At 47.7% G+C, this 24,863-nt stretch overlaps 1 protein-coding gene and 1 pseudogene across 2 annotated transcripts in view; one reads left to right on the forward strand and one right to left on the reverse strand.

The window, feature by feature from the left end:
- The window catches only part of LOC143695900 (uncharacterized), a 139,118-nt gene extending 118,178 nt beyond the window's left edge, over positions 1-20,940 (reverse strand). Inside the window, 2 exon segments of the mRNA XM_077191101.1 lie at positions 17,839-18,689; positions 20,893-20,940. Of these exon segments, the coding sequence (XP_077047216.1) occupies positions 17,839-18,689; positions 20,893-20,940 (899 nt within the window).
- LOC143695956 (uncharacterized) overlaps positions 1-24,863 on the forward strand; it is a 758,734-nt pseudogene that overhangs the window by 225,745 nt on the left and 508,126 nt on the right. The window lies entirely within an intron of this gene.

Below are 24,863 nucleotides of genomic sequence, written 5' to 3' on the forward strand. Positions count from 1 at the left end.
AGCTCTCAGCTCCCCAACCTGGGCACTGCCTTCTCCCTCGGTAATGATTCGTTCACCAGAGGAAATGTGGAGGGCTGCTGCCCTGTATCTCCACACCTTCCCCTCCTGTTTAGCAGAGGCATCAGGGAACCAAGAATTTGCTGATTGTTTGGGGGAGAAAGGAGGGGCTACTTTAATTACAGAGGCAGGTTTGTCATGGCTGCTGCCCAAGTTCTCAGTTTCTTGTAGCGCTAAATTTTTTACAGCTCCTTCTGTTATTGAGAAAATGTTACAGTAATGTTCAATCTGAGCATACCAGTTTGCAGCTGAGGCCCTTTGGGCCACCCTGTCGGCGGGGGTGGGGTGGGGGGTCCCAGTAGTGACTGTCTTGATAACTTTGAAAGGGCCTCTCAAGACAACTGGTTGTTGTTGTGCAATTTTTCCCACTTCTATGAGAGCTAAGCTAACCACAAACAATCCTTTTTCCCAGGTAGTGTATCTTTTCTCAGTATCTTTGAAACCACAGGAATAGAAACCAATAGGCCTTCTTGGACCCTCAGGACCCTGCTGCCAAATGTGTACTGACAGCCCTGAGGAGCCAAATCCCCATTCCAGCTGAAAGGGATCTGTGGGATGGACAGGGTCCAGTGCTTGGTGAGCTGTTGCTTCAAAAATCATTAATTGCAATGCTTCCTCCTGAGAAGGAGTCCAATCCCATTTCACCCCGTTTGCTCAGCAAGTCATGAAGGGGCCTAGCAATTATTGAAAGATCTGGAATGTGTTTTCTCCAGAGCACTAATAATCCTAGAGCTTGCAGGAGATCTTTCCTGGATTCAGGCATTTTGATCTGATCTAAAGAGGTTAGGATATCAGGTGGAATACATGTCATACGTCCTTTCCAGCAAATTCCCAAAAACTTCTTTTCCTGAGAAGGCTTTTGAATTTTCTCTGGGGGAATTTGCAAAGCAAGACTTTCTAAATGGGAGATTATTTTTTGTTGGGTATCTCCCACTGCTTCTATTTAACCTCCTCCCACAAGGATATCATCATGTATTGATAAACAGCTATGTTGTCAGGTTTGGGTATTTTTTCTAATTCCTGGGCTAAAGCATGGTGGGCCAAAGTGGGGGAGTGTTTGTAGCCTTGGGGAAGCCTAGTGAAAGTGTATTGCTGTCCTTTCCATGCGAAGGAAAAACGGTCCATATCTTCTGGCTGTGTAGGTATCATAAAAAACATGTCTTTGACATCTATAGGTCCCATGACTGAGTGCACTTTTTCTTGAATTGATGTCATTAATTCAGCCAAATTTGGGACCGCTGCTGTAAGAGGGTCTGTGTTGGCATTAAGCCTGCAGAAGTCTACTGTCAGCCTCCACTTCTCATTGGGTTTCCAAACTGGCCACACTGGCAAGTTGAAAAGAGAATGGGTATTGACTATCACTCCTTGGTCTCACAAGTCCTGTATAACCAGTTGATGCCCTCTTTGGCACCAGAAGGTAGAGGGTATTGTTTTACATGAGTAATTTTGCTAGACAGTGAGGAGGATGCAGCTTGGAGCAGTCTAATGTTAAGACGTGGCACACCAAATGACCACAGGAATCCCTCAGAATCTTCCCACTGCCTCCCAGCAAGAATATCCATCCCTAATTGTTTGGAATATCCCCAATTACCATTTCGAGAACTAATTCATTCTCCTCTGTCGTTATAGAGCATGACACAGTACAATAATACACGACTCCATCAAAAGGGTGCAAGAGAGAAATTTATTAAACCAACGTAGCTTTTATAGTTCTTCCAGATATTTACACCCATCTAACACATATGCAATGCCCGTTGGCCATAAAAGAGAAACAAAGTTCCCAGCAGGCGACCAGGGAGCCACGACACTCTGGGAGCCAGCCAGAGTCCATATCTCCCAACTTTCTCTCCTTCCTCTGGTCTCCATGGTAACGACCTTGGTGTTCCTTCAGGAGAGATATGGGGCTTCTCCTTATCTTCAGGAGGCCCTGACAGCTCACAAGGACAGCACAGAATGTCTTTCCCACACCCCTCTCCATGGAGCGTGAGTTTTATTAAGGCCACATTCATAGATTCTGTAGTTCCTAGGATGTTTAAAACACAACATTATTTCTTTCTTGGAACAATTCTACACTTTTGGGCATCCTTTTTGTTAGTGCAGAGATTTGTGCCCCAGTGTCAATCAGAAAGGTTACAAGTGCCTGTTTGAGGCCTGTGATAGCTGTGATCAATATATCTCCTGATTTATGTTTAGTGAGCATTCTCAGATACATCCATGCTCCAGCCCTTTGCTCACCTATAAGGGATGGAGAGCCTAGTTTCTCTGGTTCTGTGTTTGCTTTGGCTCACATCCTAAATTCTGAGGGAGAGGCTGGGAGAGGGTTTCTTTTGGCTCACTGGCTGGATTCTGAGAAGGGAGGGGTGCACTGGGTTGAACTGATAAATTCGGTTTCTGATAGTGCCAATTAGTTATTATTTTCTGTAATTTATCAAGGGGCAAACCATCCATCACCTCTCTGGGGACCCCCCTTTTAACTTCCAACAACCACCAACGTTGGCAGTTAGAGATCTGTTTTCCCTTCCCTAAATTTTCACCGTGAGGAGCCCTGATAAACCAAACACCGTTTGTTTTTTCTGATTTCTCCTCCAGGGTTTTTACAGGTCCATATCATCTACTGTAATTAATCAAATCTACTGCAACCTCGCTCCATGCCCAAACTTTATGGCTACTGGCAGGTGAATCAGATTGAGAAGCTGGGGGCTGTGAGGGGATGGAGTATGGAGTGAAACCAGGATCAGTAGATCCAGTTTGGTCAGTGGGGTTACCAAGGAATCTATCTAGTCTCTCTACGGGACCCAAGGCCATTATGGTTTTCTGTAAAGTAATTGCTGTAGGTTTAGGAAGCCCTCAAATTAAAGGAGTCATAATTTCAGGCTTTACAGGTAATTGCACTGGTGACTGAAAACCAGGAATCAACCTTTTTCATGAATCATTTGCAGGCAGGTGGCTTTGTGGGCGCCTTCCAAAAGCTGGTTGGGGGCACTGACTATAGCTAAAGGGTCTCCCCTTTCCAAAGGATTAATTCCCCTGGCCCAGAAAGGCACACATTGTGTCAGGGACCACGTGTCACACTTATCTCCTGTTGTTAAGAAAACTCCATGTCCCCAGTACCCACTGGCCTCCTGTTCAGTTAATTTAATTTGATCTTCACCAGTGAGGGACACTTGGAAGACATATTCTATCTCCGATTCTTGTGGGAGGCACCCAAATTCTTTCTTCACCTCAGCCAATTTGGTAGTGCTGAATGGTATTTGTTTAGTTGTGATATGTGGTTCAAAATCTTCATCATTAATATAATTATATTCTGTTTTAACCAGGGGTCTCAAATGAGGGCAGCAGTTTTCTCCACAGTTTTTTTACTGCCTCTAGTTCCTTATGGGGATAAATCTGTTTAATGTGAGGAGTTTCTTTTCCTCTGCCTGTGTTGAGGAATCAGCATTCAGTGAATTCTTAACATGTTCCTCTCTAAGGGCAGCTTGTAACAGATGGATCTCATTCTTTTCTTCATTTAATTTTTTTTCCAAATTTCAACTAGGCTTTGAAGGGAGTCCATTATAGCTTTTTCCTCACTTCTTCACTTTAAGAGAGTTTTTATAGCTGCTGTGAGACAAGCTCCCAAAACTGAGCAGAGAATAGTTTTATTTTTGCCCAGTTTAAATTTTGTTTCATGTTGTAAGGAACATACTCCATCAATAACATTTTCCAAATTAAATCAGTTACTTTGTGCCCGTTCTTCTCTTCCGGGAGAAGGTTTGGCATTGTGTTTGGCTCGTAGAGCATAAAATTCAGCTTTAACTTTTGCGCTGAGGTTTTCCGTCATTTTGTGAAGGGACCAAAACCATGACAGGGAGGTGTAGACTTAAGGCACACAACCACACAGCCTCTGCTGTGTTTCCCTTGCTTTCCTGGGTGGGTGAAGAGACTAAATGTGCCTGGGAGGTTCTACTCAGTTACTTCAAATAGTCCCTTCACTTCCCAGACAGTCCAGATTCACACATACACAAAAACAGTTTCCCTTTTTGCACTAAGAGATCTTTAGTGAAATTCTGAAGGCAGAGCCCTCAATTGAGTATGGGGGTGCTTTTCACCTAGGCATGTGCAGTTTGTGGGAAATTTGAGTCACTCCCTTTCCTTTTTAGACAACCGCTCACCCCTTTCAGGGTATCGGGCTCGGTGCGGCTGGAGAGAAACATCCTTCCCCTGTTACAGACTACACACAACCCTGCAAACCCCTCTGTCTGTCAGAATCCTGTCCATGACGGCAATTTAATGTCACGATCCGCTCATACAAGTGGGGTTGTGATGGTTCATTAACTGATCTCAGAGTGCAAAAACAACAGAGAGGGGATTTCAGTCTTGATCAAAACAAATGCACCTTTTATTGAGTGCCCACAGCAGAAGCAATAGAAGGATTAGAAAGGAGATAAAGGATAGAGGGAGAGAGAAAAAGACAGGGGTGGGAATAGCTACCAACGGAGAGACAAAATCCTCGTGGTCCAGCCAATAGATCCATCTTGTCACGTTGGGGAGAATCTCAAATTCTTTGCATAACTCAGGGGTTTTGTATAGTCATCCACCAAGGGGAGAACAGATAAAAGACAATGGAGAATAAGTCTATTGAAAATGAGTAAGACAGTCCACATTCCAAAACAGGACAAATCAATCTCAGCGGTGAGCGAGACCCATTGTTTTCAGGATTGGTGTCTATGAGAAACCAGTCTTGGTGCAGCAAACACACCTGCAGGCAACACTTGGCAAACATCCCACTTCAGTCAGGCCAGTGCCCCTGTGTTAGAATTTTAAGGGTCTCAGTCTCAGTCCTTGGGAGGGGGCTTCTCTTACAGTGCTTGTGAGGCAGATGAGGGATCTTCTATGGGGGGATCACCAGAGTTACCCCAGAAAGTTCATCTGGCCAAGAGGTGGGGAAATTCATGGGCCATTGTGATGAGCAGGGATCGTGAAGCAGGTGTAAGTGTACAGAGCAAGCCGCTCCCTGTCAGCCCCTGCTCGAAGCAGTTGTAACGTGGGGGCACAGCAAGCACAGCTGCAAACAATCACTTGGCGAGCATCCACCCCAACCAGGCCAGAACTCCAGCCAGGGTCTTCAGGGTCTTCCTCTCTGTCCTTGTGACGGTTGTGAGGCAAATGAGGGGAACTTCAGACCATCTCTTACAGCAGTTTACTTTATCTCTTCCTCAACAATCCCCCCCTCTGGGAGATATCTTCTGTTATTGGGCCATTGAGTGTCACTGCATGACTGATGAAAAATTCATCATCCCATTGTGAGATGCTCCGGCCAGAGGGAGGAGCCAAGCATTCCTACCTGGATATAATTTGACATTTGGAAGAAGAGAGACAGCCTTTTCCCACTGGATTCCCAGAGGAGCAGCTTTCTTTTCCACTGCATTCCCAGAGGAAGTCCAGGCCCATCTACGCCACCACTGGACCTTGAGAGGAAAACTCCACCCTTCTACAGGATCACTGCTTCAACAAAACCCCACCTGTCACTGCAGGAGCACTGCAGCCTCCATTTAATAGGACTGCTACCACCACTGTGACCCACAGGGTGTCAGGTCATATTCTGACTCTGCCAGTGGGGTTTTTTTGTTTGTACTATTGCATTTGTATTTTTAGTTTTCCTCGTAAAGAACTGTTATTCTTATTCCCATATCTTTGCTCGAGAGCTTTTTAATTTCAAAATTATAATAATTCAGAGGGAGGGGGTTTACATTTTCCATTTCACAGGAAGCTCCTGCCTTCCTTAGCAGACATCTGTCTTCAAACCAAGACAGAATGCCATCCATATAATGTAGGATAATGGCATCTGGGAGAGTCCTTTGGATGGGAGATAGGACAAGGGCCATGTACCACTGGCATATATAGGGGAGTTTTTCTCACTTTGGGGGAGGACTCACCGGTGGTACCGCTTCAGAGGTGCCTGTCTGTTCAGGGAGGGGATGGAAAAGGTGAATATGGGAGCATCTTGAGGATGGAGGGGGATGTTGAAAAAGCAGTCTTTGATATCAACAACCACCAGTCTCGAGTCACAAGGAAGCAAGGACGGAGAAGGAAGGCTGCAAGGGACCCATGTCCTCAATGACCTTGTTAATTTTACAAAGGTCATGGAGGAGTGTCCACCTGTCCTTGCCAGGTTTTTTGAGAACAAAGACAGGGGAGTTCCAAGGGCTGTTGGTAGGTACAATGTGGCCCTTGGAGAGCTGCTCCTCCACAAGAAGCTCGAGGGTATGTAATTTCTCTGTTGAGAGGGGCCACTGATCCACCCACAGTGGGGTGTCAGTCTTCCAGGTGATGGTGGGGTGGTGCACTCTGCAGTGGCCCCAAATAGAAATCCCGGGACAGAGGTGGAATATCAAGTCAAGCTCCCCACTGGGACAACAGGTCCCTGGCCCACAGGGTGGTGGGTGCCCTGACTACAAATGGCCTGATGGTGGCAGTTTGGCCCTCCAGTCCCTCTGTTGTGATAATACGCTCGCTCCTCATGGAGATGGCAGCTCCTCCAATCACTGAGGTGACTCCAGTGACAGGAGTCAGCTCCTGGTTCAGGGGCCATTGAGGTTGTGTAATGATAGTAACATTGGCCCCTGTGTCCACCATCCCTTGTAGGTGGATGTCATTACCTTTATTCAACTGACTGCACTTTATAAGGGGCTTGTCTTGGCCCATGATTTCAACCCAGCATGCCATTGGGTGCTCTGGGATATTGTCTATGCTTAATGGCAATAAAAAGGCTTGGGCGATCACAGTCTCTCTGTGCAGGAAGTGTGGTGGTTTTGTGCAGCAGAAAGTGACTGTGATTTCGTCACTTGGCCCAACAGTTTGTACTTCCACTATAATATGTATTTCATTTGGTCCATGAATACATTACCTATTACCAGCACATCCCTCAGGCCCTCTAGGGGTCCATATTTTCTGGTGGGAATACGATAGAAAGCAGAGTCATCAAATTGTATAGACAAAGCACTCACCAGTTGGTGTCACGTCCTGACCTGAACTTGCTGGAAAGCCTTGGTCACTCTGGTCTGTTGTTGGGAGTATGAAGAGCTCCGCGGGAATTTCCCACGTATTGGACCTCCAGAATAGTGGGGAGGGTACAGTGAAACAGCTTTCCATTTGCTGTCTTCACACGGGGCCACCCTGCAGTCTGTTGGAAGTTTTTTGGCTGATAATGCTGCTGGTGGTGGTGAGGTTACTGGTGATAACAAAACTGAGAACAGTTGTTAGAATGTCTGTTGCAATCCATACAGTGTGATGAATGGCACCTCTTTGGTGGCTGCTGGTCTTTAGGCATTTTGTATTCTGGACAGTCCTTCAAAAAAAGGCCCAGTTCCTCACAATTAAAACATTTTGCAGTGTCTTGGGATGTTAAAAAGGCCCTCTCCCTTAGAGATTGCCCTTGCCACGGTGTGTTCAGTGGAAGATAATTTGGTGCAGGACTCGTCCATCTGGTTGATTGTAGGTTCTGGGTCTTAATATTGTTTTGCACTCATTGTTTGCCTTTGCCAAGGCCATTTTATTTAGCACTTCCTTCTTGGCCTCTGGGCCTTCTATTTGTCACTCAAGTGCAACTTTAAGTCTGTCTACAAATTTCATGAAAATTTCACTTGCCCTTGTTTAATGTTATTGAAGCTCTGTGTATGTAGGGTGTCGTCGAGAGTGAGGAGCAGGGATGTCTTTGCAGCAGTGGTGATGCCACTGAGTGCAGCTTCTTGTAAATCCTTTGCTTGGTCTTGTGGCTTCTGGAAGTCACCTTCTCCTGCCATTTATTCAAGGGTTAAATTTGGTTTGTTGGCATCTTTTGAATATGTGTCCGCCAGTGATTTGAGATGCCTTTTTTACTGCCTCTCCCACAGCATGTACTCGACCGGGGTGTGAGACTCTGTCCAAAGTTTCTCTCATCTGCCTCACAATCGTCATTGGGGACCACTGAAGAAAAGACCCTTGTCTGAAGTTTCTGGCCCTGTTGGAGAAAGTTACGTGCCAACGGCTCCGAGACCTGAGCACAGTGCTAAGCTATTGTTCACAGGTGTTGTTTGCTGTATGCTGCACTGAGCCCAATGAAAGAAGAAGGGGGCATCTTGCCTTTTTGCAGCAATAGCCTTGGAAGCTGTCCCACCTCTCAGCCTGGCTGGACTTCTTCTGAGTCTTGAGTGGTCCCCCACAGAAGACCCTCACCTGTTTTACAACCACCGTGACAGACAGACTGAGATGTAAGGAGCCTCTCCATCAAGGAGTGAGACATGAAACCCCCATGTGAAAAGGCCCCTCTGCTCCTTCCAAGGACTGGCACTGAAACCCCCAGCCCGGGGCAGGTGTGTGGGGGAGGCAAGCTGACCAAAGCGAGATGTTTGCCTGCAGGTTGTGACCGCTGGACCAAGAAGACAATGGCTCTCGTTTACTGCTGAGAACATGGACTACCTGTTACATCTATTCTTTATTGTATCTGTTTCCCCCCCTCCCTCACAATTTTCAATAGAGTTATCATAAAAAAAACCTCTGAGTTAGCGAGAGATTTCAAGATCTCCCCAGACGTGACCTGGTGAACTCCATCGGCTGGACATCAAAGGACTTGGCTGTTCTATGTTTGGTAGCTATATACCTTCCTTTCTCTTCCTCCCTCTTTTCCTTATTTTTCCCTTTTTTCCCCAATTCCTCCCCAACACATTTGGTTATTCAATAAAGGTGCATTTGTTTTGATTATCACTGCAAACCCCCCTGTGCCGTGTCGGTTTTTTGCATCCTGAGATCAAATCCACGAACAATCACAAAACCCGTTCGTAAGGATGGATTGTGACACAGGGAGAGTAGGCAATTCATGATATTTTTATTTTCATGCACGACCAAGACACGGTCAGAGAAGGTGGCTTCCAGAAAGTTTTTTAAGAAATGCAACCCCCAACCATATTCCTTAGCCACTTTGCAGAGCTCCTTCAATTCCCCATAGGGGATCGGCTCCCAGGAATTGATTGCAGTCACTCTTCTGCTGTGTTTACATATAATTGGCAAGCCCACAATCTTTTTGGTGAGCTCTGAGCCCTCCCAGTGGCTTCCCTCTGCAGCTTGGCCCAGTGATCCTCAGACTCAGGACCGGAATCCAAGTCTGGGAATCCCTACTCTCATCCTCCGAGGAGGATGGAGGGCACTTGATGACTGCATGGAGCCTCTTGGGGCAGCCAGAATCTGCCTGTTTGTGGGCAGCTGTGGAAGCCAATATGGGCTCCTTCTGGTCGCTGTCATCACCACTTCTGGCTCCAGTGTTGTGGGAATGGGAATGGGAGGGACCATCAGGAGGAGTCAAGAGAGGAAGGGGTAGGGTTGGTGTGCACAATGGGGAGGGGATTCCCGATAGAGAGGGGAAGTCCCAACATGGACACACTTCCTGACACAGAAGGGAGGGGCAGGGCGCGATTACAGGAATAGAGAAAGTGGAAGGAGGGTCAGAGGTGTCATTTTTGGCAGAACAGGGAGGTGACAAAATGGCCATTGCCTTTGTGGGGTCAGCACCATTTTGTGGAGAAAGGGCAGAAAAACTTGGAGAGGGAGAAGACAAGATGGCGGGGCTGGCCACATTCCTGGTACCGTCTGGGAGAACAACTGGGGGTGGTAGAACTGGGTACATGGGCATTGGTAAGAGGGTTAGGAGAGAGCCCAAGGCAGCATGGCCAGTGCTGCCCTGGAGAGGGGACAGAGGACACTGGGAGATGTCAGGGTGATGGTAGCAACCCTGCGCCTGCTGGCAGGATCCATCTCCCGATCCTCCCTGAGGCAGGGAAGAGAGTTTAGGGATGTGAGGGGAGGAACGGGGAGAAGGGGTGTTAAACTGGGGTCCCGAATGTTTCCCAACATTTTCTACAGACTTATCAATAAGGCCAAAGGATAAAATTTCCCCACTGAAAGATCCCCTTTAATTCTAAGAACATAGAACCATTATCCTATATGGTCCCAGAACTCATTAGAATGAATTCCCTCATAACATCAGGAAAATACTTGAACAACCAATGAAGAAAACATTTTAAATCTCCCTTTGAAAAATGAAAATTTTCTCCAACAAGGATTCCTCTAACTTGGGTATAAACTTCCCTGTGTGGGTGGATCAGTTTGGCTCCCATCCCCACACTTCCTCCCAACATCCAAGAGGAAAAGAAGGCAAAGGAAAGACAAAAAAGGGTGACCCCCAAATATAGTACTCACATGACAGTGGGTCAACAAAACCTCTCCAGGTTGTCCGTCAGCTTCAACCAATCTTCTCGCCTCAAGAAGGTTGCCGGTCGCCTGTGAGATTCCCCAATAAAACTTAGGAGTCTCCTCTGGGAATTGGCTGCTCCGAACACGGCTTAACTTCAGTAGTCAAAAAGCTACTGAAGACACCTCCAGGAATGCTCCGAACAGGTCCCTGTTCAGGCTGCCAGCTGTCACAAGCCGCAAGCCCGTTGGTGGTGGAGAGAGAGGCAGCGGAGCCGTGACCTTCCAGAAGTGTCTCCAGTAATGAAGCCGCTCGGTGGCACAGGCACACACACACACACACACAATCACTGCAGCACACACTTCTCTTGTAGAATCACCAACGACAAAGAAACGGGAAGGGTCTTTGTATGGACGCCAGAGAAGGAGGTTTATTCCAGCCACGCACAAAGGGGTTCAGGGACAAAGACAAAAAGAACAGTGGAAGGTCTGGGTTTAAATACAGGGGACATGGGGCGGGGGGGGGGGGGGGGGGGGGCGGAGGAGAGCATCAGGGCCAATGGGCTGAGGGCTCAGGGCAGTAAAGAGGGGAGACAAGGGGTGGCAACCAATAGGGTAAAGAGGGTGGGACACTGAGGCAATATGGGGCCAATGGATAAGCAGGGAAGGGAGAACATTCAAGGACATAAATATAAGGAAAAAGGGAGGGAGAGGCCAACAGTCCAACCAGGGAGGTAGAACTGGGTACATTTGCATATACAACAAAGCATCCTGGAAGAGGGTCTGCTCAATTGCCCTGAACAGGGGAGATTTCTCCAACATGGGGTCTGTTTGTCTGTCCAAAGGTCTATAATGGCCTTTGTTCTGTAGGCCCACCGGCCTCCACAGACACTCAGTGGAAAAAGGGGTTCGAAGCTTTGCTTGTGAAATTTGTGAGACATGCAAACCAGAATATTGCAGCCCTCATGACTGACCACCTGGCCAGAGAAGGAAGCCACTCAGACCCTGTTGGGCAAACCCACATTCCTAGTGAGGCCCTTGAGGGTATTACTGAAGCTGTGCATAGCACATTTTTAAAGGTTCCTGATGCTGTGAGACCCCAAAAAGTATTTACTTATGTAAAGCAAGGACTGGTGGAGCCTTATATGCAATTCAATGGCTGCTTGAAACAAGCTCTTAAAAGACAAATTGAGAATGACATTGCCAGACAGGTGTTGCTTTCAAAATTAGCTGCTGAAAATGCTAATGAGAATTGTAAAAAACTTCTGAAGTCCTTGTCTAAGGAGGAGCCCATCCTGCTGTAAATGATAGAGGCATGTAACCACCTGTGTGCCTTCAGCATAGGGCAACCGTTACTAATGAACCTTACTGTGGGGGCTGGTATAGCAAATGCCTTTGTGTGGAAGGGGCCAACAGCGGGCCTGTTAGCTAAAGGAGTGAGAAGAAAGGTAAGAAACAAGAAGTTGATAAGGATTCTCTCCAAGGCTGTAACTAAGGAGACCAAGAAAAGTAAGGAATTGAAGAAAGATAAGAAGAGAACTTTGCAGCTGGATGAAGTATTTTTAGAAAGTCAGTTGAAGTCACTGTAACTTATTACCAATGATGCTATGTTGATTTATGGTGGCCAATAGTTAGGGTAGAAGAAGTATAAACAATTAGAAAGTGTATAAAAGGTCAGCCATGTTCGATAATAAAGAGTTGCCATCTGAGACTGCTTGTGGTCTCTGCCTTGTGTCATGACTGGCCTGACAGTGACATCTGGTAATCCCAACGTGATTCAACACCCTTAAGAACATACTTGATCTGGACCCATACGGGCTCCTAGAGACTGGCAGCCATGACTCACTGGGACGTAGTGGGGGAGGCGGCGTTGGTGCAGCTGAGAATGGCGGGTGGAAGCCACAGGGAAGCCCAGACCTGATTTTCTCCTATCAAGACACTTAGAAGTAGGTGAGCCACCAACTAGTAATAATGGGAAATAATTTATCTAATGAAGAAGAGACTGTTTTGGCTACATGGAAAGTTTTGTTAAGAAATAAGGGAATTAATACTTCAGACTATGCCCTTCGTAGTATATTGCTGTGGGCTAAATCACAGGATTTTGGCACTGATCCCGACACAGCATTTAGTGTTAAAGCATGGGAAAAAGTCGGGGACAGACTGTAGGAAGTCATCTGAGTGGGAGATAAAACTGTTGTTGACCTAGCTGTTACCTGGGGATTGCTTTTTGAGGCATTAAAGGAATGGAAAACCGAGCGAGAACAAACAGAGCAGGACATGGATGAAGAATCGGGGTTGATAACAGAAACTGATGAAGGGGATGAGGCAGAGGGGGCCTCTGATGGGGAACTTGGTGAATCTATCCTTGAAGAAGGTGCAGGTGCCATGCAAGTTACCAGGCAGGCTACCAAAGCTTCCAGGAAAGCTGCCAGAGCTTCTGGGCTGGATGCCAAAGCTTCTGGGATGGCTGCCAAAGCTTCTGGGAAAACTGCCATAGTATCTCCTTCTCAGACTCCTAAACCTCTTTATGTCACAGCTGCGCAGCAGCTCCTGATGGTGCCTGTATACACCACACCACTCCACCAGGTAGCTGAAATGTCTTTAGCAGAGAGAGAAACCCAGTCTTCTGCCCCCCTGCTTCCCTCTGCTCTAGCCCAGCCATCTGCCCCTTCGCTCCCCTCTGAGCTGCATGAACAATCTGCAAGGTCGTGTCCTCCGTTACCTGACAGTGACAGTGACAGCGAATCAAGTGATGAGTCTCCCGCAGTAACATCTAAGTTGGGGCAGGGAACTGTTGACAGTTCACCTTCTAATAGCTGTAGCCCTACTGCCCCATGGACTTTGCCCCCACGTCAAGTAACTGGGCTTCCTTGAGAGCCTCAGTGTCCTGGGTTGACTATATGATGCTTTTATCCCCAATTATGTTATGTTGAATAATAAGTTTTGCACCTTATATTATGTTGAATAATAAGTTTTGCACCTTTAAGAGTGTTCCAGAGAGTGAAGCAGCGGGAGAGAAGAAGCAGCAGGTTTTTTTCAGACACCGTACTCACTCCTCCACATTTCTGCCCCTGGACTGTTGTTGTCTGCGGATGGACAGACAGTGGGACAGAGCTCTCTTTTGCTTTTAGTTAGTTTTAGCTAGCTGAGGCAAAGAAGTTCCCTACTGTGGGGACTTTTGTTTTTTTCCCTTTTCCTTGGAGCTCTTGAAACCCGCTCTGGACTGAACACCCAGGGGAGCACGGGCAGCTGCATCTGTGGCCCACCAGGCCGGGCCTGGCCTGCAACATTTCCAGCACCGGAGGGACTGATCAGAGACAGAGTGAGCTGAGCCGCAACCCGGGGAGGGACTTTCTCAGTTTGTCATCTCTTTTGGAGTGGCAAGAGATTTTATTGTTTGATATTGTTAAGGTTTTGTTGTTTAATAGACAGGTTTTTTCCACCTTTCTCCAAGGAGGTATTTTCTCCCAGACCAGTTGGGGGGAGAAGAGCAGATTGGATCTGCTTTCCTACTGGAGCTGCTTTGGGGGATTCTCTCCCAAATTTGCTCTAAACCTGGACACTCAGGAGTTTTGGGAATTTGTTAGGAAGAAAGCAGCTGAAGAAAAGAATTGGGACATGATAGAAAGATTAGGTGCTCCAAGAGTACCTCAGGAGAACAGTGCTAATGCAAATGTTGCCTGTGATAACCCTATGGCTTTTCCAGGTTTTAAAGCAGCTCCTGGAACAGGGCAGGATGACAGTCATCACGTCTTTGTCTGGAAGGTTGTGCAAGATCTCCAATCCAAAGTGGCTCAGTATGGCATTAATTCCTCAGAAGTAATGCAATTAATATGTGTAATTAATGCAGATATGCTTGCACCTTATGACATCATGCATATTGCTACTATTTCATTCCAGCCAGTACAATACGGTGTATTTCAAGACACTTGGAGGCAAGTGGCTGAGCATACAGCTGTAACAAATATGCAGTTGCCTCAACACGACCCTCATCATGCTGTGGGTGTTGATGCCCTACTGGGCACTGGGCCTTTTGCTCACCCAGATTCACAGGCAAGGTGGGATCCTTCAATTTTGGCACAAGCTCAGCAAATTGGCACGAGTGCTTTAATTAAATCAATGGAAATGGCAGCTCCAAAACAGAGATATGATACTATACAACAAGAGATGAGAGAAGCATTTTTGCAATTTGTGGAAGAGCTTGCTGCAGCCATTGAAAAACAGGTAGATGATGAATCTTTGCGACACAAATTCTGTACACATTTGGCTAAAGAAAATGCAAACTCAGGCTGCAGAAAGATTATTGACACTTTACCTGGAGAACCCACATTGCCTCAAATGATTACTACTTGCTCAAAAGTTGGTTCAGTAGACCATAAAATAGCAGCTCTTGCTGCAGTTCTAAGACCTTCATCGAAATGCTATAATTGTGGACAGCAAGGGCAAGTAATGGCACAGTGTAATACCCAGAAAATAACATCTAAATCAAATGCAAGCAGCAACGTTATGTGCAACCATTCTGCTAAATTTGGGCACTATGCTAAACAATGCAGGAGTAAATATCATGCAAATGGTCAGCTGTTGCAGGGAAACAGGAAGAAGAGCGCAAAGGGGCATGTGGGAAAACAAATACCCCAAGAACCACAGCAGCAAATGCGGGCCTCCCCAGCACTGCAAAGCTAAACATTTGTGAACAATACTCAGGCGCAACAAGTGGGTCTGCAGGGATTGATATACCCACCGCTGACACAGTAACCATTCTGACAAAAGAAATGTGCAAAGTGCCCCTCGATGCCTATGGTCCAATAGGACGGGGATTGAGTGCGTTTTTGATGGGAAGATCAAGAACTACACTTAGAGGTATTCATGTGCATCTAGGACTTATTGATGCTAATTATTTAGGACAGATTCATGCTATGGTACCCATTTGTGACCCTCCTGTCACTATTCAGAAAGGAACTTGCATTGCTCAACTCGTACCTATTGTGAGTTCTGTTCTGAATACAGTGGACCGAAGTCGTGGCACAGGAAGTTTTGGATCAACAGGGATACCTCAAGTGTTCTGGGCTCAGAAAGTTACGGAGAACCATTCAGAAAAGACATGCATCCTCACTGCCAGTGGATGTCATCCAGGAACCATATCAGTAACAGCCTTGATTGATACTGGAGCAGATGTCACAATACTCTCATGACTTTGCTGGCCTCAATCGTGGCCTCTCACTCATGCAAGTTTTGGACTTCTGGGGTTGGGTGGTGCTACAACAGGTGGCCTGTCAGCCATTGTAATTAATGTGAAACATCCTGATGGCCAACAAGCTAACATCAGACCCTATGTTGCCGATGCTCCTCAAAGTTTGTGGGGACGAATTGTTTATCTCAATGGGGTATCAAAATTACTACGGATTTTTAATGGGGGCCACTGTGATGCAGGGCAATGAACGTCCAGTTGTAGCCTTGATATGCTTGACAGATAAACCTGTCTGGGTTGACCAGTGGCCCCTTTCTAGCGAAAAGCTTACTGCCCTGCAAGAATTAGTCACAGAACAATTTCAAGCAGGAAATATTGAAATATTCCTGGAATACCCCTGTTTTTGTAATAAAAAAGAAATCGGGAAAATGGAGACTTTTACATGATTTACGGCAGATAAATGCTGTAATGGCAACAATGGGAGCTTTAAAACCAGGCCTTCCTACACCTACAATGATTCCACAGGAATGGCAAATAGTTGTCATTGATCTGAAAGATTGTTTCTTCACTATTCCATTGGCTGAGCAAGACAAAGAAAAATGTGCTTTTACTGTGCCTTCCATAATCATGCTGAACCCTGAACCCAATAAAAGATATCAATGGAGGGTACATCCCCAAGACATGAAAAATTCGCCAACTATTTGTTAATGGTTTGTGGCACAGGTCTTGTCAAAAGTGCAGGAGCAATTTAATAACTGCTGCTGTTATCATTACATGGATGATATCTTGTTGGCATCTGATAACAAACAACAGTTATCAGCTCTTAAACAATGTGCTGTAACAAATTTGAAAGCTTTTGGTCTGATCATTGCCCCAGAGAAAGTGCAGGAACACATGCCTTGGAAATACTGGTATGTTAGTGACTAACACTCAAGTTATGCCTCAACCTGTGAAGTTAGACATTGATGTTAAAACTGCTACTGATGTACAGAAATTGGTTGGTTTAATAGGTTGGATTAGATCATATTTAGGCATAACTAATCATCAGATGCAACTATTGCATGATTTGCTCTCAGGCACCACCTCCTCTACTGATGAGAGGCAATTGACCCCAGCAGCAAAGACCCTAGAAGAAATTGAATTAGCCTTACCACACACATTTGTTAACAGATTAGATACCTATGTTGGTGTTCAAGTGTTTATTTTGAAGGATCATTAAATACCGTGTGGAATACCGTGTCAATGAAGTGATAACTGGGAAGATCAACTGCATATTCTGGAACGGATATTTTTATCTTTCAATAAAGATAACAAAACAGTAAAACCTCTTGCTGCTCTAAAACCTCTTTGAGAGACAAACTCACCAAGTCCCTCTGTGGGCTGTAGCTCAGCTCACTCAGTCCCTTATCAGTCCCTCTGGTGCTGGAAATACCGTGGCCCAGGCCCGGCCCGGTGGGCCACAGGTGTGAGCTGCCCGTGCTCTTCTGGTGTTCAGGCCAGAGCAGGTTTAAACAGGTCCAAAGAAAAGGGAAAAAAACACCACAGTTCAGGAACTTGTTTGGCTCAGCTAGCTAAAACTAACTAAAAGCAAAGGAGAGCTCTGTCCCGCTGTCTGTCCATCCGCAGACAACACAGTCCCAGAGCAGGAATGTGGAGGAGCAAGTGCAGTTTCTGAAAACAAACTGCATGCTGCTTCTCTACCCCTTCACTCTCAGGACAGGTCTTGAAGGTGTAAAACTTATTATTCAGCATAAACAGAACAGACTGGGGATACAAGCACCAAATAGTCAACCCAGAATATACCTCAGGGACCATTCAGTACTCCTTGATGTCACCAGAAGATAGGATTGAATGCAAAAGATTTTATGGGGTTGAAATTCGACAAATCTGCTCTTCCCAAGGAATTCCCATTGTAGGCCTGCATCCTGATGGAGGTTCCTGCCTCTGGGTTTATCTAGGTATCCTCAGAGAACCAGGAAGATGTGGAGCCCCCCAGCCAGATGCCTTCCAACTTGGATCACCAGGACCACGGATCATCAGGGCTCTGCCCAATGGGGGTCACTGGGGATCATCCGATGCGGATCCTCTCATGGGGGATGGAGCTGGAGCAGCGCACAAAGCTCTTCCCACATTTGGGGCACTCACAGGGCTTCCCTTAGTGGCGCCTCCGTTGGTGTTGGGTGAAAGTTGAGCTCAATGAGAATCTCATCCCACACTCCCCACACTCGTAGGGCCTCTCCCTGGTGTGGATGCGCCGGTGCAAGGTGAGGGTGGAGTTTTGCTTGAAGCCCTTCCCACAGTCGGGGCAGCAGAAGGGCCTCTCCTCGGTGTGACTCCGCTGATGTTTGAGGAGATCGGAGCTCCTGTGAAACCTCTTCCCACATTGGGGACACTTGTAGGGCCTCTCCCCAGTGTGGGTGCGCTGGTGTTTTCTCAGGTCAAAGTGCCACCCATAGCTCTTCCCACATTCCAAGCAGGTGTGAGGCCGTTCCCCCGTGTGGATGACCTGGTGCCGAATCAATGCTGAGCTTCCTCTGAAGCTCCTCCCACATCCCCCACACTTGTAGGGCTTTTCCCCAGTGTGGATCTTCTGCTGTTCCGTCAGCTGGCACTTGATGCTGAAGCTCTTCCCACACTCCCCACACTCATAGGGTTTTTCCCCAGTGTGGATCCTCTCATGTTTCCTCAGGCCAGAGCTGTATCTAAAGCTCTTCCCACATTCCACACACTCATAGGGCTTTCCCCTAGTGTGGATCCTGTGGTGTTGCATCAGGCTCCCCTTCTGGCAGAAGCTCATCCCACATTCCCCACACTCATAAGGCCGGTCTCCAGTGTGGATCATCTTGTGTTGCATCAGCTGGCCCCTCTGCCTGAAGCTCTTCCCACATTCCCCACACTCAAAGGGCCTCTCCCCAGTGTGGATGACCCGGTGCTGCCTCAAGCTGGAGCTCCAGCTGAAACGCTTCCCACATTCCTCACACTCATAGGGCTGCTCCCCAGTGTGGATCACCTGGTGCTGGATCAGATCTAAGCTCCGACTAAAACCCTTCCCACATTCCAAGCACTTGTGGGGCTTCTCCCTGCCATGAGGCTTCTCCACCAGCTCTGAGCTCTGGCTGGATCTCTGGCCACCTTCCTGGCTCAGGGGGGGCTCTTTCCTCCCTGCAGCTCCCTGGGCTGGGTTTGCAGCCCCTCCTCGTGCGGAATCTCCAGGGCTTTTCCTCCTCCTCCATCCAGACACGCCCTAGGAATGAAAAATCCTGGTTTGGAGAAAAAAACAAGATGAGAGTGCCTTGGACTGGGAGTTCCTCCTTGCCCAAGTTCATCTCATTAGGTCATTGGGCATCTTGTGTCTCTAAGAACCTCCAAAACACCACAATTCAGCACAAAAGTCCTCCAAACATCAAGACACAGATCAATAACTTCCAAAACATCAACATTCAGCAAAAGCCCCCTCCAAATATAAAGATTCAGCCCCCACAAAAAAACAAAACACCAACAATTAGCCCAATAAAGGTCAGAAACACCAAGATTCACCCCCGGGAAAATTGTGGATCCTAATCCCCGGTCACCTGCTGCATGTGGGGGGGGCAAGGCTCCTGGGACTGGGGTCAGAGGCTGCAGATACAGGGAGAGGTGGAACCTTGTGCTGCTTCCTCTTCCTGTTCCTCCTCCGGTGTCCCCACTCTTCCTCACACTCCTCTTCCTCCTGCTATTCCTCCTTCTCCTGCACAATCCCACCTTCTCCTCCCACGGGCATCGTTTGGCCCTTTTGTTCCTCAACCCTGCTTCTCCTTCCCTTCTCCTCCTGCCCCAGGCCCAGCACCCGCTGCCGGCTCTCTCTTGCCCCCAGACCCACAGCATCCCACGGCAGGGGCAGGGATGGAGCTGGGGCAGGTCGGGCTGGGGCAGCGCTGGGCTCCCGGCCGCTCCCGCCCGCACTCGGTCCCCACTGCAGCCGCTCCCGCCAGGACAGCGCAGGGGGGCCCGGCCTTGGCGCTGCCCTACTCCCACCTCCCCAAATTCCCCTCGCATTTGGAGAACAGGGCATGGATGGTGTTGGTGTGCTGTAAAGGGACTGGGTGAGGGGGAGTGTGCAGCAATATGCTTAAGGCAAAAAGCCGCAGGAGGAATCTTTGTGGGAAGGAAAAGGATGATGGAAAAGAGAAGGAAGAGAAAAATACTGAGGACTGGGATGTTTTTCAGCAGGGTCTTATCCTCAACATTTGCCAGCTGATCATTTGTATCCCCGGTTTCCAGGAGAGGAAAACAAGGAGGTCAGGGTTTCAGGGGGTTTCTCTGTGGGGGGCAGCGGCAGCACCGGGCGCAGAGGTGCGGGACCGGGAGCACGGGCTGGGGGCCTGGGGGGAGCTGCGGGGCCGGGCCGGGGCTGTGGGGCAGCCGGGGCTCAGCGCCGGGCGCTGCCTGACCCCACCAGCCCCGGGCAGGGCCGGCAGTGGCCCCCGGCCCCCAGGAGGCTGCGGGACGCCCCGGCCGCTGCCCGGCCCCGTGGAGCTGCCGGCCCTGCCCGCCGGGGGGCGCCTTTGGACACTGCGGCAGGACAGGGACCGGCTCTGGGATACGGGCTGGGGAGGGCACCCTGAGCACACGGATGAGGAGCAAGAACACCTGGGAAATACAGATTGTACATGGAAGGATCCAGATTTTCTTCTAAGGATTTGGTTTGGGTCCTTGGAGAAATGAATGATTTTGCAGAAAACTTAGCAGCTGTCAGAAGGTTAGGGTTAGGGTTGAGTTGCTGATGAGAGCTGATTGCTGGGTGCTTGGGACCTCTGTTTTTTTGGGAGTTTTCCCAGGAGCGGGGGAGGGGGGGGACGGGGGAAGGGTGCAGAGATGCCGGAGGATTCAGGCTGGGGGTAGGGGCTGGGCGCAGTTGCTGGCCCTCTCTCAGTTTTTTGTCCCTCTCTCAGGTTTTTGGAGGAAGGCAATTGGAGCTGCTGCTCTTAGGCTGCTCTTTCCACTGCTGCTGACAGAGCCCGTGTGAAAAATGTCTATGATTGGCTTTTCACAAACATTAAAATGAGTATTATACATGTTATGTTAGGAAGTTATGCTGTAACAATTTTTTTAAGTAGTGTGTTAAATGTAGTTTTAGGTTATAACATAATGTTAAAATAGAAACTTATGTATGTGGGATAGTTTTTTAAAAAAGGAATGAGGACTCACACCAGATAGCAGCCACAGGACACCTAAATCTTTCAGAGAAGAATATTTTATTGCTCAATTATCAGAAGAAATGAACTTGTTCCTGCCTTGCTCAGCCCTGAAGATGCCATCAGGATGAAGAGGAAGAAGCTGACACTGACCAGACAGAATCCTTTGTTGGAATGGAATTTATGTATCACGTATGAGATGTACAAATATGTAATGGGCTATGGTTTTTCACAGTTAATCCTCTATTAACGTGTGTCCTTTTTTGGGCTTACTTTGCCCAGGAAAAGGTACCCGAGCCGTTTGTAACTCTTTGTTTCCATTGTCTTGTATTGTCCTAAATCCTAATTGTCCAAATTTTTATTACTCTAATTGTATTACTATTTTTATAACCATTTTATTACTATTAAACCTTAAAAAGTTTAAAAACAAGTGATTGGCGTTTTTCACAATTATGATAGCAGAGGATGGTTACCAACACCTCACTGCCGGTGCTTTAGGAGAGTCAGAGTGGGGAAGGTGCCCCCTGCCCTCTTCAGCAGCCTCGCTCTGTTTGCCCTGGGGTGACCGACAGACGCAGGTTATGGTGGACAAAAGGAGACAATAAAACAAAGACAAGGGAAAAAGGCTCCCTACAACCATGGCAATTGGTCCCCTAAGAGTAGTAATGTACACGAAGAACATGGGAAGGAAAAGGGATTGGTAAGTATTTCTCAGGGGGGATGAATGTGAGTGAATGAGAGGCGGGCTGGTTGTGCCAGACCTGCCAAGTGAGTGCTGGAGTCTCCCATGCTGCGTTTCTGACTTTCCGCGGTAAGTGGCCAGTAAAGAGACAAAGTGAATGTTAAAAGGAGTGAGAGAATCCCCCGGGGTAACTGGGACTGGGTCTCAGAGAGGGGCTGGACCCCTCGGAGGAAGGGAGCAGAGGAGTTTCCTAGCCCAATCCACTAGGAAATGGGACAAAAGGGGCTCCTAAAAACCTGCTGGGTTGAGGGATAAGAGTGCCCAAGATCATCCAGAATTGAAACCTGCTGGGCTGAGGAATTAATATTCCAAGAGCATTCAGGGTTAAGCAAAATTCTGCTGGATTGAGGATATGCTCAAGAGCATCTGGGATTGGACAACACAGGTGGATTGAGAAATAAAAAAATGCCCAAGTGTTGGGGAAGATGAAACAGGAAAGCCTTATAAATATGATTGTCTGGCAAAAGATTTTGACAATATAGAAACTATAAGCAAGATTGAAATCAAAGCAAGCTTTGAGATACCTCAGTTAGTGAACAACTGGAAAACAATGGTGTGGCCCAACTGAAGGTAATCCCCTTTTAATGAAACAATACCCTCTGCTTGCAGACAGATCCAAGGGTCAGAGCAGATCCTGCCAGCTTGGCAGAAGGGGTCCAAAGAGGAGTTTTTACGGTTTAAAATGTAACACAGTGTGGTAATGTAATGATTCTTACAGGCTGTATGTAAATGCTATAGGACGTGCATCTTGTACTAGATTGGCTAGTGAGAAATAGAACATTCGACACAAAAGAAGATTTATTGTGTTGTAATGGGAACCTTACTCTCTTACACTTTTGCTCTCTTACGTTTTACTCTCTCACCCTCTCATCCTCTCTACCCCTCTCTTCTCTCGGGCCTGCTCCGAGCTGTGCCTGGCAGCTCCAAGCAGGGCCCTGCACCCGGGCCCTTTGCAATAAACCGCAAGTTCCAGGGCCTGGCTGCAGAGATCTCTCGTCTCCGTCCGTCCCGACCGTCCTACCCCCCGACGCTCCTACACCCAAGAGCACCTGGGGTTGGCCAACACAGCTGGGTTGAGGGATATCCAATAGCACCGGGACTGACCAGAAACACCTAAACTTGTAATAGGTGATGTGAATGTAAAAGGTACCTTATTGTTGTCTTGTTTGTGTGTGAGAGTGAGTCACACACAAAATCAGCCTCAGCTTCCCGGGCAGGTGGGAAGGGGGGGCTGTGGAAAGAGGTGTGTGTGACCCACAAATAAGCCAATGTCCGTTGGGTGGGTGGGGGCTGTGGCAGAGCATGTGTGTGACTGCAAACGGGCCATTGTCCCCCCGGGCCTGTGAGGGGGCCGTAGCTGAAGAGTGTGAGTGACACAAATCAGCCTCACAGGTGAACGGGCACCGGAGGCAGCAGAGTCAGGGCCCTCCCAGGAGGCCGGGAGATACTGAGACCCAGAGGCCAACGCCAAGGGGAGGGGGCCACAGGGAGCCGCGATTCTCTGTCAACAGGGATCCACTTTGTGTCCTGAGCGTGTGAAAGAATGTGTGGAAGTGAATGAGAAATAGAAGCGAGTGAATGTAGACAAATCAAAGTATATGTAATGTAGATTGTGCATTTTAAGCTTCACTATATCTCCTTGGAGGGAGGTGTATTGCACTGAAAGTAGTGTGAGAAAAAGGTTTTTTATTTTTAAGTGTGTAGTTGAAAGAAAAGTGGTATTTAGGTTGTTAGTGAAAGTGAAAAACAGAGGCAGATGATGAATAGATAAGATCTTGAAAAATGAGACAGAAAACCAGTAAGTTGGATTACAGGGGGAAAAAAAGAAAAAAAAATAGCCCTTTGGGAGTTATGTTAGGTAACAGAGATACAACTCCTTGCAAAAGGAGAAAGTACAGGGTATGTAGTAGTTGATGGGAACAACATGCAAACTATGGAAAAAGGGAAATTAACCTTAAACTAGTAAGCTCAAACTTGTGAATTATATACTTGAAAAAGAGCACTAGAATATTTAACACAAAATAAAGGAACCATATCTACTGATTGAAGGTATGCCTTTAGCGTAGTACATACCTTTAAAAATTTGGAAAGGAAAAAGATTACTTAATTCAAGAGGAAAAGGTTTAGTACATGAGGAACTTATTTCAGAGGTTTTAGAGGCATTAAAATTACCTAAAAGAGATAGCTATAGTACATATTAAGGAACCCCAAAAGGGAAAGACCCCAGAAATAAGAGGAAATAATTTGGCAGATGACGAAGCCAAGGATACAGCAGAAAGTGGAGCTGAGTGAGTTATGTTAATATTAACTCCAAACGAGGAAAAACTGGAAATTCCAAAGTTTAGGGAAGCCGAGAAAAAAGAATTAAACAAGACAGGAAGTGAACAAGATAAATCAGGGAAATGGAAACTTCTTGATGGAAGACAATTACTTAATAAAATGTGCTTACTAGGAAAATATTAGAAGACATGCATCAGAAAACCCACTGGGGTACTCAAGCTTTGTGTGATCATTTTTTAAGGAACTATGGGTGCACTGGGATTTTTGGAGTAGCAAAGCAAGAAACTGAAAGATGCTTAATTTGCCAAAGGATAAATAAAAAGGTGATGAGAAAAACAACATTAGGAGGTCGTGAGTTAGCTCGTCGACCATTTCAAAGTATCTAAGCAGAAGTTTAGATTTGTTAGGCTCTGGATTTATTTGTAAAAAAACCCATTTAATCTAGAAGAAAGAGAATATGCCATAGGTTAGACAGGAGATTTTAGGAGAATAAAAATCTTTAAAGCATGAGAAACACCCGAGACAAAACAGGAAGAGAACAAGGGGAAATGAAAGGGAGGGGAACAAGAGGAAAAGTCAGAAAGAGAGTGGGATCCTCTGCAGCTCTTGCCCCCTCCGTTGGCGGCCGAGGCGCCTGTCCCGGGTCCCGGCTCGCTGCCCGCCTCAGCTCCGCCTGCCCCGGTTTCCATCCCAGGTGCGGGCTCACTGCCCAGGGCAGCTCCACCTGCCCCGGCGCTGGCGGTGAATTTGTGTGCCCTGCTCCCACTGCCCGGCCCGCGGCCGCTCTGCCGGCCATGCTGGGGAAGATGGGGGTTGCTCTGTCCTGCCGCGTGGGCCGAGGTCACCGCGCCGACCGCACCGAGGGCGGGTCCCAGCCATCCCATCCCCGGCTGCCCTGCCCGTGCCAGCTGCGCTGGGCACCGCCGCTGCTGCTGCCGGGGTCTCCCACCTGCCTTTTCTCTGCCGGGAGCTGCCGGATCAGCCGCCATAAGCCATGTGGGGGCTGCCCACGCTCCGGCTCGGTCTCCACGGGAAGATCCCCCTCTGCCGATTCCGGCAGCAGACCCTGCCCACACTCCCACCAAGCCTCGCCGGGATATCCTCCCGTGACCCCGGCCTGCTCCGAGTTACATCCCCTTGGTAACCACAGCTCCAGCTGTTCAGGGAAACTCTCTCTCTACAGGAAGCACCTTATCTAAACACTAGGAGCTCACTTAAAAGG

This window comes from Agelaius phoeniceus, chromosome 27, assembly GCF_051311805.1.
Source record: "Agelaius phoeniceus isolate bAgePho1 chromosome 27, bAgePho1.hap1, whole genome shotgun sequence".
NCBI classification, from domain to species: domain Eukaryota; kingdom Metazoa; phylum Chordata; class Aves; order Passeriformes; family Icteridae; genus Agelaius; species Agelaius phoeniceus.